The sequence below is a fragment of the Botryllus schlosseri genome, chromosome 11, assembly GCF_051294905.1.
Source record: "Botryllus schlosseri isolate E-star chromosome 11, Bs_hap1, whole genome shotgun sequence".
In the NCBI taxonomy this organism is placed as follows: Eukaryota; Metazoa; Chordata; class Ascidiacea; order Stolidobranchia; family Styelidae; genus Botryllus; species Botryllus schlosseri.
Window position 1 is genome coordinate 4,844,009 of NC_137246.1, and position 12,428 is coordinate 4,856,436.

Below are 12,428 nucleotides of genomic sequence, written 5' to 3' on the forward strand. Positions count from 1 at the left end.
AGACGATGCAAAACAAATTTGACTCAATTCCAACTAGTAGAAGCGGAATTATTGGGAGTTTTTCGTTGATATTTTTCGGATTATCCTTGATCGGTGGCCATAACAATGACCCGTTGCGACTCTCCAATTGTTCGAACAATGCCGATATTTCAGACTTGGATGACGGACTCTATAGTCCCTGATCAATATTTTAATTTATATTTTCGGCATCGGTGCAACAGTAACTTTTGATCAAGACCAGAGTCAATACTTTCTGGGCTCGGGAAGATAGTTTTTAGATTGCCAGACATCCTACTGTCGCTGACGCAAAACAATTCTCCACTCCAGCCTCGGCGAAGCGGAACGAAGCTGCAAAATCAGTCGTTGCCGTTCCATGCTTAATTTCTAAAACGTAACTGTCAAATATCAATTTCTCTCTTGCTGCATTTGTTTCGTGTCAGCAGTTACATAATCATCGACAACGTTTTGCGCCGAAGGCGATTATAATGCTTTATGTATAAAAACATCTAAGAGGTAAATCAAGAATGATAATATCTGAGAACTGTGCCGCACATCATGAAAGCCTCGAAGATTGCCGTGCTTACAGCGTTGATTGCGTGCGTCCAGTCGCATCCACAATGCTTAGATTTTGCTCCACCTTTCCGGTAATGTATACCTTTAATTGTGTACTTGAGAGACGGGAAGTCTGCGAAAAAGAAGTGTTATGCTGACTCCAGACTAGATAGTGTTGCAGCTCTGTGAGATATAGTATATTTACTGAATGTGCTGCGAATGACTATATTCGCAGAGCACTAATGCAGACGCTTGTTATACATACTAATTGAGTTTTCGCATGCTGCAGGCCGGCACAAAAACTTCAAACCTGTGATGATTACCAGCGATTCGGATGTTGTACTGCATCCGATGACGCCGACATGGGTGCGGAATATCAGCGTTTGACAAAACAATTGAAAAATGATGGATTGTCCACCGTATGCCACGATTTTGTCAAGACGTTATTATGTCAGGTAACATGCATACTAAACATATTTGGAATACGAATTTGAGTGAACATACGGATATGTGCGGGGCGATAAAATGTTGGGCACAATGTAAATGAAATCATTAATGAAGATCCTCCCTTTGCAAATGTGAGTAGGACTAGAGTTTTCAACGGAGTCTGTAAAGAAAATAATTCGATTATATGACGTGCTGATACGATAATATCGTCTGGGGTAACATCACAATATTAGTAGTAGGGTTTGAATCGATCGGTACGCACCAATCCCAGAAGGCCACGTCGCCTTAATTGCCACGCCTACATTGCCACATCATCCACCCATTGCCGCACCTATAGCACGCCCATTGCCACATCTGTAGGACGCCCCTTGCCACATCATCAGCCACGCGCATTGCCACATCATCCGCCTATATAACGCCATTGCTACATCATCATGATTATGCGTACTGAACTGTTTTTGAGAATATAAATTCTCGCGTAATACACTAAACGTTGAACTAGATTTCATAACGTGGCGAGATAGCGCAGTGGTATAATCCGCGGCTGCAACACCAATGGGTGCGGGTTCGAGTCCGACCGAGGTCGACTTCCGAATTCCGATATCTAAGTGTTGGAGGTTTACCTAGGCTCCTCCTCGCCACTTCATCCGCGTCAGCGGTGTCTTACAAAAAGCCTAGAGGTGGGCCGTGCTATAAGTCGGCAGTTACGGGAAAATAACAAGAATATCGGCCTGGTGTAAATGACCATAGTAGTCGACAAACACCATGAATACCCCAAAAACAAACAGATTTCATAACGTCATCACAGAGGAATCAGTCAACTATCTTGCTCTAGGTTCTAGGTTCGATCCCTGTAGTCACCGCATTTCATACGATTCAGCGCTTTTAGTATCTTCTAACACTTTACTCAGTCTCATTGAAATAGCATTGTACAGTGTACGATTTTATTTCGAAAAAGAGCATATCAATGATATCGTTGATCGTTATTGCGTCGATTCGCGTGCTGAAATCCTCCAGATCGGTTGATGTTTCGAGATACACCGCTTTGCTGCCATCCGACGCTGCGATCCGGGTTCTTGCGTTCGATCTGACCGTTTTGTTTGATGTAGCGATCACTGGCTTGTAGTATGTACGATACGAGCGGAAGGTCGGGATTAGGAACAACTACGCATCATTTTTACAGGCAGTCTCAGACACTTTGCTGCATCTGAGCTTCATAAATTCCTATTCAGATTATACATACATGCCAAAACTATGATGTCTATGCAAGGCTATATTCTCCGGATAATATTATTAATATCAAAATTCTACACATCATCACTAATTACTTAATATAAAATGCGATTTTGAGCGCTGCGACTTGATAATATGAATCCCTACGCTTCTGATGCATGATTTTTTTGTGATAAGGACCTAGGTAACATTCAGAGTCTGCAACGATTGTTTGGACATACATTATAGCAATACCCCACTAACCTATAGGCGGTTATATTACTCTATTGGTCAGAGATAACTCATCCGTCCATATTTTTAAACTCGATTTTATGTATACAAGTTACGGTCTCTGCAGCCTCCCCATTTTACGACTTATTCTCATTAGACGCAGGCAAGCAATTCATGATTTTATGTGAATTTCATCGATAGTGTTCGAGTTCTATGTGACATAAGTACAATTCCAACATCGGTATTTGCAATAAAGCCGAAAAATTAGAGTCGCACCTTTTCGCAATTTATGCACTTATTCGCGCAGACTTGGCCGCATTTGCTGTATCTGAAGTAGAGTTTCAGCGTCGTTATTCGCTATAAGCCGAGAAATGCACCTTCGCGCAATTTATATAGCCAAACGCATTAACTTTACTGTATCTGAAGTAGAATTTCAGCGTCGTTATTTGTTATAAGCCGAGAAATGTACCTTCGCGCAATTTTTACAGGCGGTCTCACACACTTTGCTGCGTCTGAAGTAAAATTTCAGCGTCGTTGTTTGCTATAAGCCGGGAAAGTAGAGTCGCTGCTTCGCACCATTTTACAGGCAGTCTCACACACTTTGCTGCATCTGGGATTCATACTAATACATGCATAATTTTTGCATGACGAGAATACGGGTAATACGGTCAATAAACGCCGGAGGCGAGTCATTTAAACCATGTTGCTAGATAATACCGCTTTCGGCTTCAACAAAGTTGCCCAGCAACAAAAAATAGAAGCCCTAATGATCATGCAGAGGAAAGTTCAATTATACATCGAATTTTTCGAATAGACTATCTACATTGTGTAGTTATGAAGTGAAATAGAACGGAGTTTACGCAAAAGTTGCTATTGATCATAGACCAAGCTTGCTTTCAGAGCCGGAAACTAAATGCATATGTAAATTTACCAAGGTTTTCCCCACACGCATCAAATGTAGGCCTACTCAAGTGTTTATGAGGTGGCGAATAGTTCGAAGGCTGTTGTCATGCAAGGACGTCACATAGAATTGTGGAGTTTTCTATAAACTATAATCCAGTGATCTATTTTCAATCACTATATTTTTCATTAATCTAAACTAAGTACTCTTAGTAGGCAAACCCTAGGAAAGTATCCTCTGATAAAAGCAGGAGTAATTTGTTATCCGTGAAATAAATAGATGCTGCGCAATATGAGCGGTGCTGCGATGACTGACAAATACTTTGAATTAATGTATAGAAGTAGCGATTTCGAACTACGTAAAAAGTTAGTCCAGCTCACGCATTTTCCAGCTCTGCGATAATTTTGATCACTATGTTTTGATAATGACTTGCTTCCGAGAAAGAATTAACATTCATTATACGTTAGATGATACTTTTCCTTGATATTCTATCATGTATATTTAGGACTAATGCGACATCACTATGTGTACGACAGGTCTGATTTGAACACCCTAATTTTGCGTATCACACCACAAACTGCGCAAGCCTTCAAAGTTGATAAGTAAACTGGTATTTGCACTCCATCAGAATACTAAAGTTGCTTTTAGCGTATATGTACCTAATACTAAAGTGTTTATGATTTCAGATTGCTTCAACTTCATGACATTTTCAGTATTAACAGAAATATAGACCTAGAATACTAACTTTTATTCGTAAATAGCTACTTCTACCTTAATTTAATGGATTTATCTGAGATCATTGCTTTACTTACTCTCTCCAAAATGTGCATTATACAAGTACGTCACCATCGAAACCCTCTGGCTATAACTATCTGGCAGTATAATTGCAGCAAATACTCGGGTACTAATTTTAAAGTAGCTTAGGTATCTAAATGAGCTCTGAGTCGCTGTTATCTCGCATCTGACCATGGTGTTAACACCGGTATTACCTTCGCTCACTGATGAAAAAGATGAAAGTTATTAAAGAAAGCAGATTAGTATGAAAACTCGTTAAATAGAAGTAAAAGTAGCCTAGAAACATAACTACTTACTGAAAAATCGTTGCGTAGAAGTGGGGTTAGTCTACGAACATAACCACTTACTTACTTTGAAATCTCAACTTGTACTTGTATTCGTACATTACCTTTACACGGCGTTTTTTAATGGATACTAATTTTATTAAAAATAAACAAAAAGGGCGAAAAATTACATTTTATCCCGGAACGCAGCAAGAAAAATCGTATAAATTTTGTAAAGTAGATAGAAGACTACACTATTCCGATGCACTAAAGACTATTACACTCTGGATTTTGTTCGGAATTTACGCAAAACCGGTATTGCTCTGCGATAATTTTGATCACTATGTTTGGATAATGACTTGCTTCCGAGAAAGAAATAACATTCATTATACGTTAGATGATACTTTCCTTGATATTCTATCATGTATATTTAGGACTAATGCGACATCACTATGTGTACGACAGGTCTGATTTAAACACACTAATTTTGCGTATCACACCACAAACTGCGCAATCCTTCAAAGTTGATAAGTAAACTCATAATGCAACAACTTTAAAACTGACGCGGCTCCACATCGACTTTTTGTGTGCATCTGTTTTGCGGGAGCGTATAGCACGTACCTATACATACTCAACTTTAATAACGGAATTACCATGCTTAATATTGAATCCCAACTCTAAACTTGATACGTAAATGTAGGACATTATGGCAATGCACCATGCTAAATTTCATCACACATCTAATGAAGGAACACCTTTAGAACTAACGCAGTCGAATACCGACTTTTACGCATATCTGTTTTGCGCGAACATAGCATATACCTATACATAGTCAATTTCAATAGCAGAATTACCGTGTTAAACATTGAATTCCCACCTTGAAAGTTGGTACGCGGTTATAGGACATTATAAAAATGCACCGTACCAAATCCCATCACACATTTCATGATGGAACAACTTTAAAACTAACGCGACTCTACATCGACTTTTTGCGTACATCTGTTTTGCGGGAGCGTATAGCACGTACCCATACATAGCCAACTTTAATAACGGAATTACCATGCTTAACATTGAATACCAACTCTAAACTTGATACGTAGTTGTAGAGCCTTATGGCAATGCACCGTGCTAAATTTCATCACACATCTAATGATGGAACACCTTTGAAACTATCGCAGTCGAATACCGACTTTTACGCATATCTGATTTTCGTGAACATAGCATATACCCATACATAGTCAATTTCAATAACAGAATTAGCATGCTAAACATTAAATTCTCACCTTGAACGTTAGTACACAGTTGTAGGACATAATAACAATGCACCATACCAAATTTCGTCAGACATTTCATGATGTAACACCTTTAAAACCAACGCAGTTCTATACAGACTTTTGGCTAAATCTCTTTTTCCGTAGCGTAGCACGTACCTATACATAGTCAACTTTAATAACAGAATTACTATGTTAATATTCGACTCCCCACCTTGAGTTAGGGTTACCCAGAATACATTGCAGGTCAAATTTGATTCGATTACGAGCATTATAGCGACAGAGATTTACGATAGTGTAAAATGAGCTACCTTATGACATCAAATTTCGTCTTCTCTCCAAGTGGAAATATCATGTTCTATAATATTGTCCATACCGAACAAATATAAATTTGCCTGTGCTGTTGCTTTGCAAGAATACTTCGCTCACATAGTAACCAATTTCTGGTGGATTCCGAATCGATATAGACAGAAATGCGGAAAGTTACATTGGCATGTCTTAACTTCTACCAATATGTAGGCCTACCTACCTATAATCTTATCAGGCCGTAGCGCTCACGCAAAGCATTATCAAGTAAAGGAAAATCTCCTAATTCTCATCTAGATACATATTTATTCGGAAAATATCCCCTTACAGGGTGAGAACAGTTGTTTTCTCAAGGTCTTCATATCTTCCCCACTCAAGCGCGGTAAGACTAGTTTGACTTTGCGGCATTCAGGATTATATCTCACGAAGCTCTGAATGGAATTCACGTATTTCTCATCGATTCTCGTTCTATCGCTATCACTGAGGTCGATTGCCTTTAGCTGTTAATTGAATAATAGGAGATTTATATCAATTTAAAAATGCAGAAACGAACTACATCGCTATATCGGGATCTATGATTGAGCAGAAAGATCTTACCGTATCGCATCGTTTTCCCATCTCTTCGCTCAGATTCCTGATTTGCATGGAAAGCATCTTGCAATTACACAGATTAAATTCTTCCACACGGGAATTGCACAGGACTTTAGTTACTGTTTTGTAGCAGGATGAAATGCCGGGATTTCTACTTAAATCCAGCGAATGCAGCTAAAACATGGTGTGATGTTCAGATAGTTTACGAGACTACAAACGGCTCGAAGGCCGTAATAGATTAGTCATAATATTATTTACCGACGGTTGAGCAATTTTTTTTGCGATTTCTACTCCTAATAGCAAAAACTTATTCAACACCGAAGAAGATAATGAAGCTCGTGATCAGAAACACTTTATTGATGATGAAAATTCTATCGAACAATGAAATGTCATGCTTCAATATGACTAAAACTCACATAAGCATTACACTGTGATTGAATATTTCAGTTAGAAAACAAAACAGACCTAGTTCAAATGATCACCTCATAAATTCCGAGACCATTATTTAACGAGATTAGTGAGTCTTCATCCAATTCGCAAGCTGAAAGTCGAACTGTTTTCGTGCAATGCTTTCTTACGAAGCATCCAATTTCTTTCAAGCCCGCCGGTTCCATATCGGCATTGTAACTCAGATCAAGGCTTTCAACCTATAAATCCACCAATTTATATCAAAATGATCCACAAAACTATAGAAACGAGCGAGTACCCCGATATCAGCAAAACTTTCAAAAGCGCGAATTTCCTCGGGTGTAAGGTCACATCCTTTCATGATAAGAGTAACCGTCTTGTCTTTACAAAGTAAGGCAGGCAGCGCGATCATACACTCTTCATCCAGCTGATTGTAACTAATGTCAAGATATTGGAGCTAAAAAATATCGGAAACTGTAAATTTACGATCAGCAATGATCAGCCATAAAAAATTCAAACTTATAACAGAAAAAAATGTTGTTTAGTCACTCACGTCATATTATAGGCTAAATATGCTAAGATTAAACTAGAATTTCCCTCATTCATCTCTACACAGCCGCTCATACAGAATGTGATCGTTAACAACTGTACCCAGCAATAATCGCGCAGACCTTAATGTTTTTGAGCTGCATAGCAATGAAATCTGTTGACTGCAAGCGCGAGTTCACAACTGACAAATATGTTAGATCGCTCGAAATAATAGTCCCGAGTTGCGTAAAGTTAATGTTCTCCCTGTAGCTGAGATCGAGGTTTTTCAATTTCACCTACGGAAATGAGGTATTAGGAAATATCACTTCGAGAGGCTCTATACTAGATTAGCGCCTAGCTTTTTCCATCACCAATACCTGATGGTGCTGGATAAGTTTACTCAAAATAATCAGAAAATCTTCGGATCCACCACTTTCTTGCAGATTGAGCTCTGTCGAAGCACAGTGCTTCATCAGCTCGCAGATTAATGGGATGAGTTTTTCAATGTCGTTGTGTGCTGTAACGCTGAGTTTTCTTATTTCGACCTGAACGAGCGCAAAACTTAACGCATAAAACGCTAAATGATCTATGAACAGCCTAACACTGATCAACTCTGACTATAGTCTATCTAGTAAGGCTATCGAGACTAATGCCTATACCAGTAGCAAATGAGCATTATTCGCTGCGATACCACCAATTCGCGCCTTAACACATTAGTAATACAGAACAATGCGATAACGATAAAGCTGTATCTCAATATTTTACGGATAAGATATACTGAAATAGAACGTGAATTCATAATGATCAATGACTACGAGCGGAATGTGCGAAGGCGTATACCCCAGATTCAAATCCGCGAATTTTATCCAATAGAATCTTGAGGAGGTTTTCATTGAGATGACATTGACGAAATTCTAACTCATACACGTGAGATTGGCGAATAAGAGAATTCGCGATATTATTTATGTCCAATTCAGTCATAGTTTGGTGATAGAGCCCATAAGGAATTTTCACTTCATCATGATCCGTAAGTACTAATTCATGGTACATCCTCTTTTCAGCTTGATGATGTAGATTATCCTAAAATTATTTACTTTTATAACTCTATATTCGATGATGTAAAAGTAGTATCATAAACGCTATCGGATGATATTCAACGTCGAGCAATTCTTCTCGAATATAAGTACAAGTAGCGATTTAAAGGTGCGTAAGTAAATGTTTGTAGACTATCTCCACCTCTAGCGTTCAGAGACGATGAGTAGAGAAGTACTGAGTACTCAAGTAGGTTTTCCCTACATACAGAAAATACTGGAATGTTGGTGATATAGGATCGTTTCTACTTCAAGACTGTTTCAGTATTAAACAAAAAATAGACCCCTGAATACTAACTTTTTACTTATGCAATAGCGATTACAAAGTATTACTTACCCTCTACTCAAGAGGTTTTTCAGGTGGAACTACCTACTTTTAGGACTGTGTATGTCAAAGTAGTTTGAGCTTACGTTTATATCACCTTGACAAGTGACATTATCACACATGAAAATGATATTATCGCGTAATACCAGAAGTTAACACACGTTAATGTGTTTCGGAATTCACTAGAAATTGGTTACTAAGAGAAGTATATCCTTGTGTACACAATAGCGGAGAGAATATTTAAAATGTAGTAAGCAGGCCGATGGGTATTCATTGAGTTGTATAAGCATAAAAAACATTCCCGCGCGCGTCTTAAGATTAGGTGGTAGGGTTAGGCAGGGTTGGGTTTAGGAGCGCGCGGGAATGTTTTTTATGCTTATACAACTCAATGAATACCCATCGGCCTGCTTACTACATTTTAAATATTCTCTCCGCTATTGTGTACACAAGGATATACTTCTCTTAGTAACCAATTTCTAGTGAATTCCGAAACACATTAACGTGTGTTAACTTCTGGTATTACGCGATAATATCATTTTCATGTGTGATAATGTCACTTGTCAAGGTGATATAAACGTAAGCTCAAACTACTTTGACATACACAGTCCTAAAAGTAGGTAGTTCCACCTGAAAAACCTCTTGAGTAGAGGGTAAGTAATACTTTGTAATCGCTATTGCATAAGTAAAAAGTTAGTATTCAGGGGTCTATTTTTTGTTTAATACTGAAACAGTCTTGAAGTAGAAACGATCCTATATCACCAACATTCCAGTATTTTCTGTATGTAGGGAAAACCTACTTGAGTACTCAGTACTTCTCTACTCATCGTCTCTGAACGCTAGAGGTGGAGATAGTCTACAAACATTTACTTACGCACCTTTAAATCGCTACTTGTACTTATATTCGAGAAGAATTGCTCGACGTTGAATATCATCCGATAGCGTTTATGATACTACTTTTACATCATCGAATATAGAGTTATAAAAGTAAATAATTTTAGGATAATCTACATCATCAAGCTGAAAAGAGGATGTACCATGAATTAGTACTTACGGATCATGATGAAGTGAAAATTCCTTATGGGCTCTATCACCAAACTATGACTGAATTGGACATAAATAATATCGCGAATTCTCTTATTCGCCAATCTCACGTGTATGAGTTAGAATTTCGTCAATGTCATCTCAATGAAAACCTCCTCAAGACTCTATTGGATAAAATTCGCGGATTTGAATCTGGGGTATACGCCTTCGCACATTCCGCTCGTAGTCATTGATCATTATGAATTCACGTTCTATTTCAGTATATCTTATCCGTAAAATATTGAGATACAGCTTTATCGTTATCGCATTGTTCTGTATTACTAATGTGTTAAGGCGCGAATTGGTGGTATCGCAGCGAATAATGCTCATTTGCTACTGGTATAGGCATTAGTCTCGATAGCCTTACTAGATAGACTATAGTCAGAGTTGATCAGTGTTAGGCTGTTCATAGATCATTTAGCGTTTTATGCGTTAAGTTTTGCGCTCGTTCAGGTCGAAATAAGAAAACTCAGCGTTACAGCACACAACGACATTGAAAAACTCATCCCATTAATCTGCGAGCTGATGAAGCACTGTGCTTCGACAGAGCTCAATCTGCAAGAAAGTGGTGGATCCGAAGATTTTCTGATTATTTTGAGTAAACTTATCCAGCACCATCAGGTATTGGTGATGGAAAAAGCTAGGCGCTAATCTAGTATAGAGCCTCTCGAAGTGATATTTCCTAATACCTCATTTCCGTAGGTGAAATTGAAAAACCTCGATCTCAGCTACAGGGAGAACATTAACTTTACGCAACTCGGGACTATTATTTCGAGCGATCTAACATATTTGTCAGTTGTGAACTCGCGCTTGCAGTCAACAGATTTCATTGCTATGCAGCTCAAAAACATTAAGGTCTGCGCGATTATTGCTGGGTACAGTTGTTAACGATCACATTCTGTATGAGCGGCTGTGTAGAGATGAATGAGGGAAATTCTAGTTTAATCTTAGCATATTTAGCCTATAATATGACGTGAGTGACTAAACAACATTTTTTTCTGTTATAAGTTTGAATTTTTTATGGCTGATCATTGCTGATCGTAAATTTACAGTTTCCGATATTTTTTAGCTCCAATATCTTGACATTAGTTACAATCAGCTGGATGAAGAGTGTATGATCGCGCTGCCTGCCTTACTTTGTAAAGACAAGACGGTTACTCTTATCATGAAAGGATGTGACCTTACACCCGAGGAAATTCGCGCTTTTGAAAGTTTTGCTGATATCGGGGTACTCGCTCGTTTCTATAGTTTTGTGGATCATTTTGATATAAATTGGTGGATTTATAGGTTGAAAGCCTTGATCTGAGTTACAATGCCGATATGGAACCGGCGGGCTTGAAAGAAATTGGATGCTTCGTAAGAAAGCATTGCACGAAAACAGTTCGACTTTCAGCTTGCGAATTGGATGAAGACTCACTAATCTCGTTAAATAATGGTCTCGGAATTTATGAGGTGATCATTTGAACTAGGTCTGTTTTGTTTTCTAACTGAAATATTCAATCACAGTGTAATGCTTATGTGAGTTTTAGTCATATTGAAGCATGACATTTCATTGTTCGATAGAATTTTCATCATCAATAAAGTGTTTCTGATCACGAGCTTCATTATCTTCTTCGGTGTTGAATAAGTTTTTGCTATTAGGAGTAGAAATCGCAAAAAAAATTGCTCAACCGTCGGTAAATAATATTATGACTAATCTATTACGGCCTTCGAGCCGTTTGTAGTCTCGTAAACTATCTGAACATCACACCATGTTTTAGCTGCATTCGCTGGATTTAAGTAGAAATCCCGGCATTTCATCCTGCTACAAAACAGTAACTAAAGTCCTGTGCAATTCCCGTGTGGAAGAATTTAATCTGTGTAATTGCAAGATGCTTTCCATGCAAATCAGGAATCTGAGCGAAGAGATGGGAAAACGATGCGATACGGTAAGATCTTTCTGCTCAATCATAGATCCCGATATAGCGATGTAGTTCGTTTCTGCATTTTTAAATTGATATAAATCTCCTATTATTCAATTAACAGCTAAAGGCAATCGACCTCAGTGATAGCGATAGAACGAGAATCGATGAGAAATACGTGAATTCCATTCAGAGCTTCGTGAGATATAATCCTGAATGCCGCAAAGTCAAACTAGTCTTACCGCGCTTGAGTGGGGAAGATATGAAGACCTTGAGAAAACAACTGTTCTCACCCTGTAAGGGGATATTTTCCGAATAAATATGTATCTAGATGAGAATTAGGAGATTTTCCTTTACTTGATAATGCTTTGCGTGAGCGCTACGGCCTGATAAGATTATAGGTAGGTAGGCCTACATATTGGTAGAAGTTAAGACATGCCAATGTAACTTTCCGCATTTCTGTCTATATCGATTCGGAATCCACCAGAAATTGGTTACTATGTGAGCGAAGTATTCTTGCAAAGCA

The 12,428-nt window shown here is 38.4% G+C and overlaps 2 protein-coding genes and 1 pseudogene across 3 annotated transcripts in view; 2 read left to right on the top strand and 1 right to left on the bottom strand.

Moving 5' to 3' along the window:
- Positions 1-543: 543 nt before the first annotated feature.
- The window catches only part of LOC145450978 (HHIP-like protein 2), a 56,736-nt pseudogene continuing 44,851 nt past the window's right edge, over positions 544-12,428 (top strand). The window contains exons 1-2 of the transcript XR_013918656.1: positions 544-644; positions 842-1,007. The product of XR_013918656.1 is annotated as an HHIP-like protein 2 (transcript). The remainder of the gene's footprint in view (positions 645-841; positions 1,008-12,428) is intronic.
- LOC145450613 (uncharacterized) lies at positions 6,114-7,575 on the bottom strand. The gene is made up of 4 exons (XM_080329125.1): positions 7,276-7,575; positions 7,052-7,216; positions 6,576-6,743; positions 6,114-6,478 (listed from the first exon to the last, which is right to left on the bottom strand). The coding sequence occupies exons 1-4, from the start codon at positions 7,387-7,389 to the stop codon at positions 6,284-6,286; spliced, it is 642 nt and encodes a 213-aa protein (XP_080185251.1). The 5' UTR covers positions 7,390-7,575; the 3' UTR covers positions 6,114-6,283.
- Positions 10,930-12,391, top strand: LOC145450614 (uncharacterized). The gene is made up of 4 exons (XM_080329126.1): positions 10,930-11,229; positions 11,289-11,453; positions 11,762-11,929; positions 12,027-12,391. Exons 1-4 carry the CDS (start codon positions 11,116-11,118, stop codon positions 12,219-12,221), a joined length of 642 nt encoding a protein of 213 aa, XP_080185252.1. The 5' UTR covers positions 10,930-11,115; the 3' UTR covers positions 12,222-12,391.

Excerpts from the sequence above, each read along its gene's own strand:
- LOC145450613 (XM_080329125.1), bottom strand. The coding sequence starts at position 7,389 with ATGATCGCGCTGCCTGCCTTACTTTGTAAAGACAAGACGGTTACTCTT. Across the intron at positions 7,217-7,275 it reads AAAGTTTTGCTGATATCGGG|GTTGAAAGCCTTGATCTGAG; the intron begins GTACTCGCTCGT and ends GTGGATTTATAG. Across the intron at positions 6,744-7,051 it reads ATGGTCTCGGAATTTATGAG|CTGCATTCGCTGGATTTAAG; the intron begins GTGATCATTTGA and ends ACCATGTTTTAG.
- LOC145450614 (XM_080329126.1), top strand. The coding sequence starts at position 11,116 with ATGATCGCGCTGCCTGCCTTACTTTGTAAAGACAAGACGGTTACTCTT. Across the intron at positions 11,230-11,288 it reads AAAGTTTTGCTGATATCGGG|GTTGAAAGCCTTGATCTGAG; the intron begins GTACTCGCTCGT and ends GTGGATTTATAG. Across the intron at positions 11,454-11,761 it reads ATGGTCTCGGAATTTATGAG|CTGCATTCGCTGGATTTAAG; the intron begins GTGATCATTTGA and ends ACCATGTTTTAG.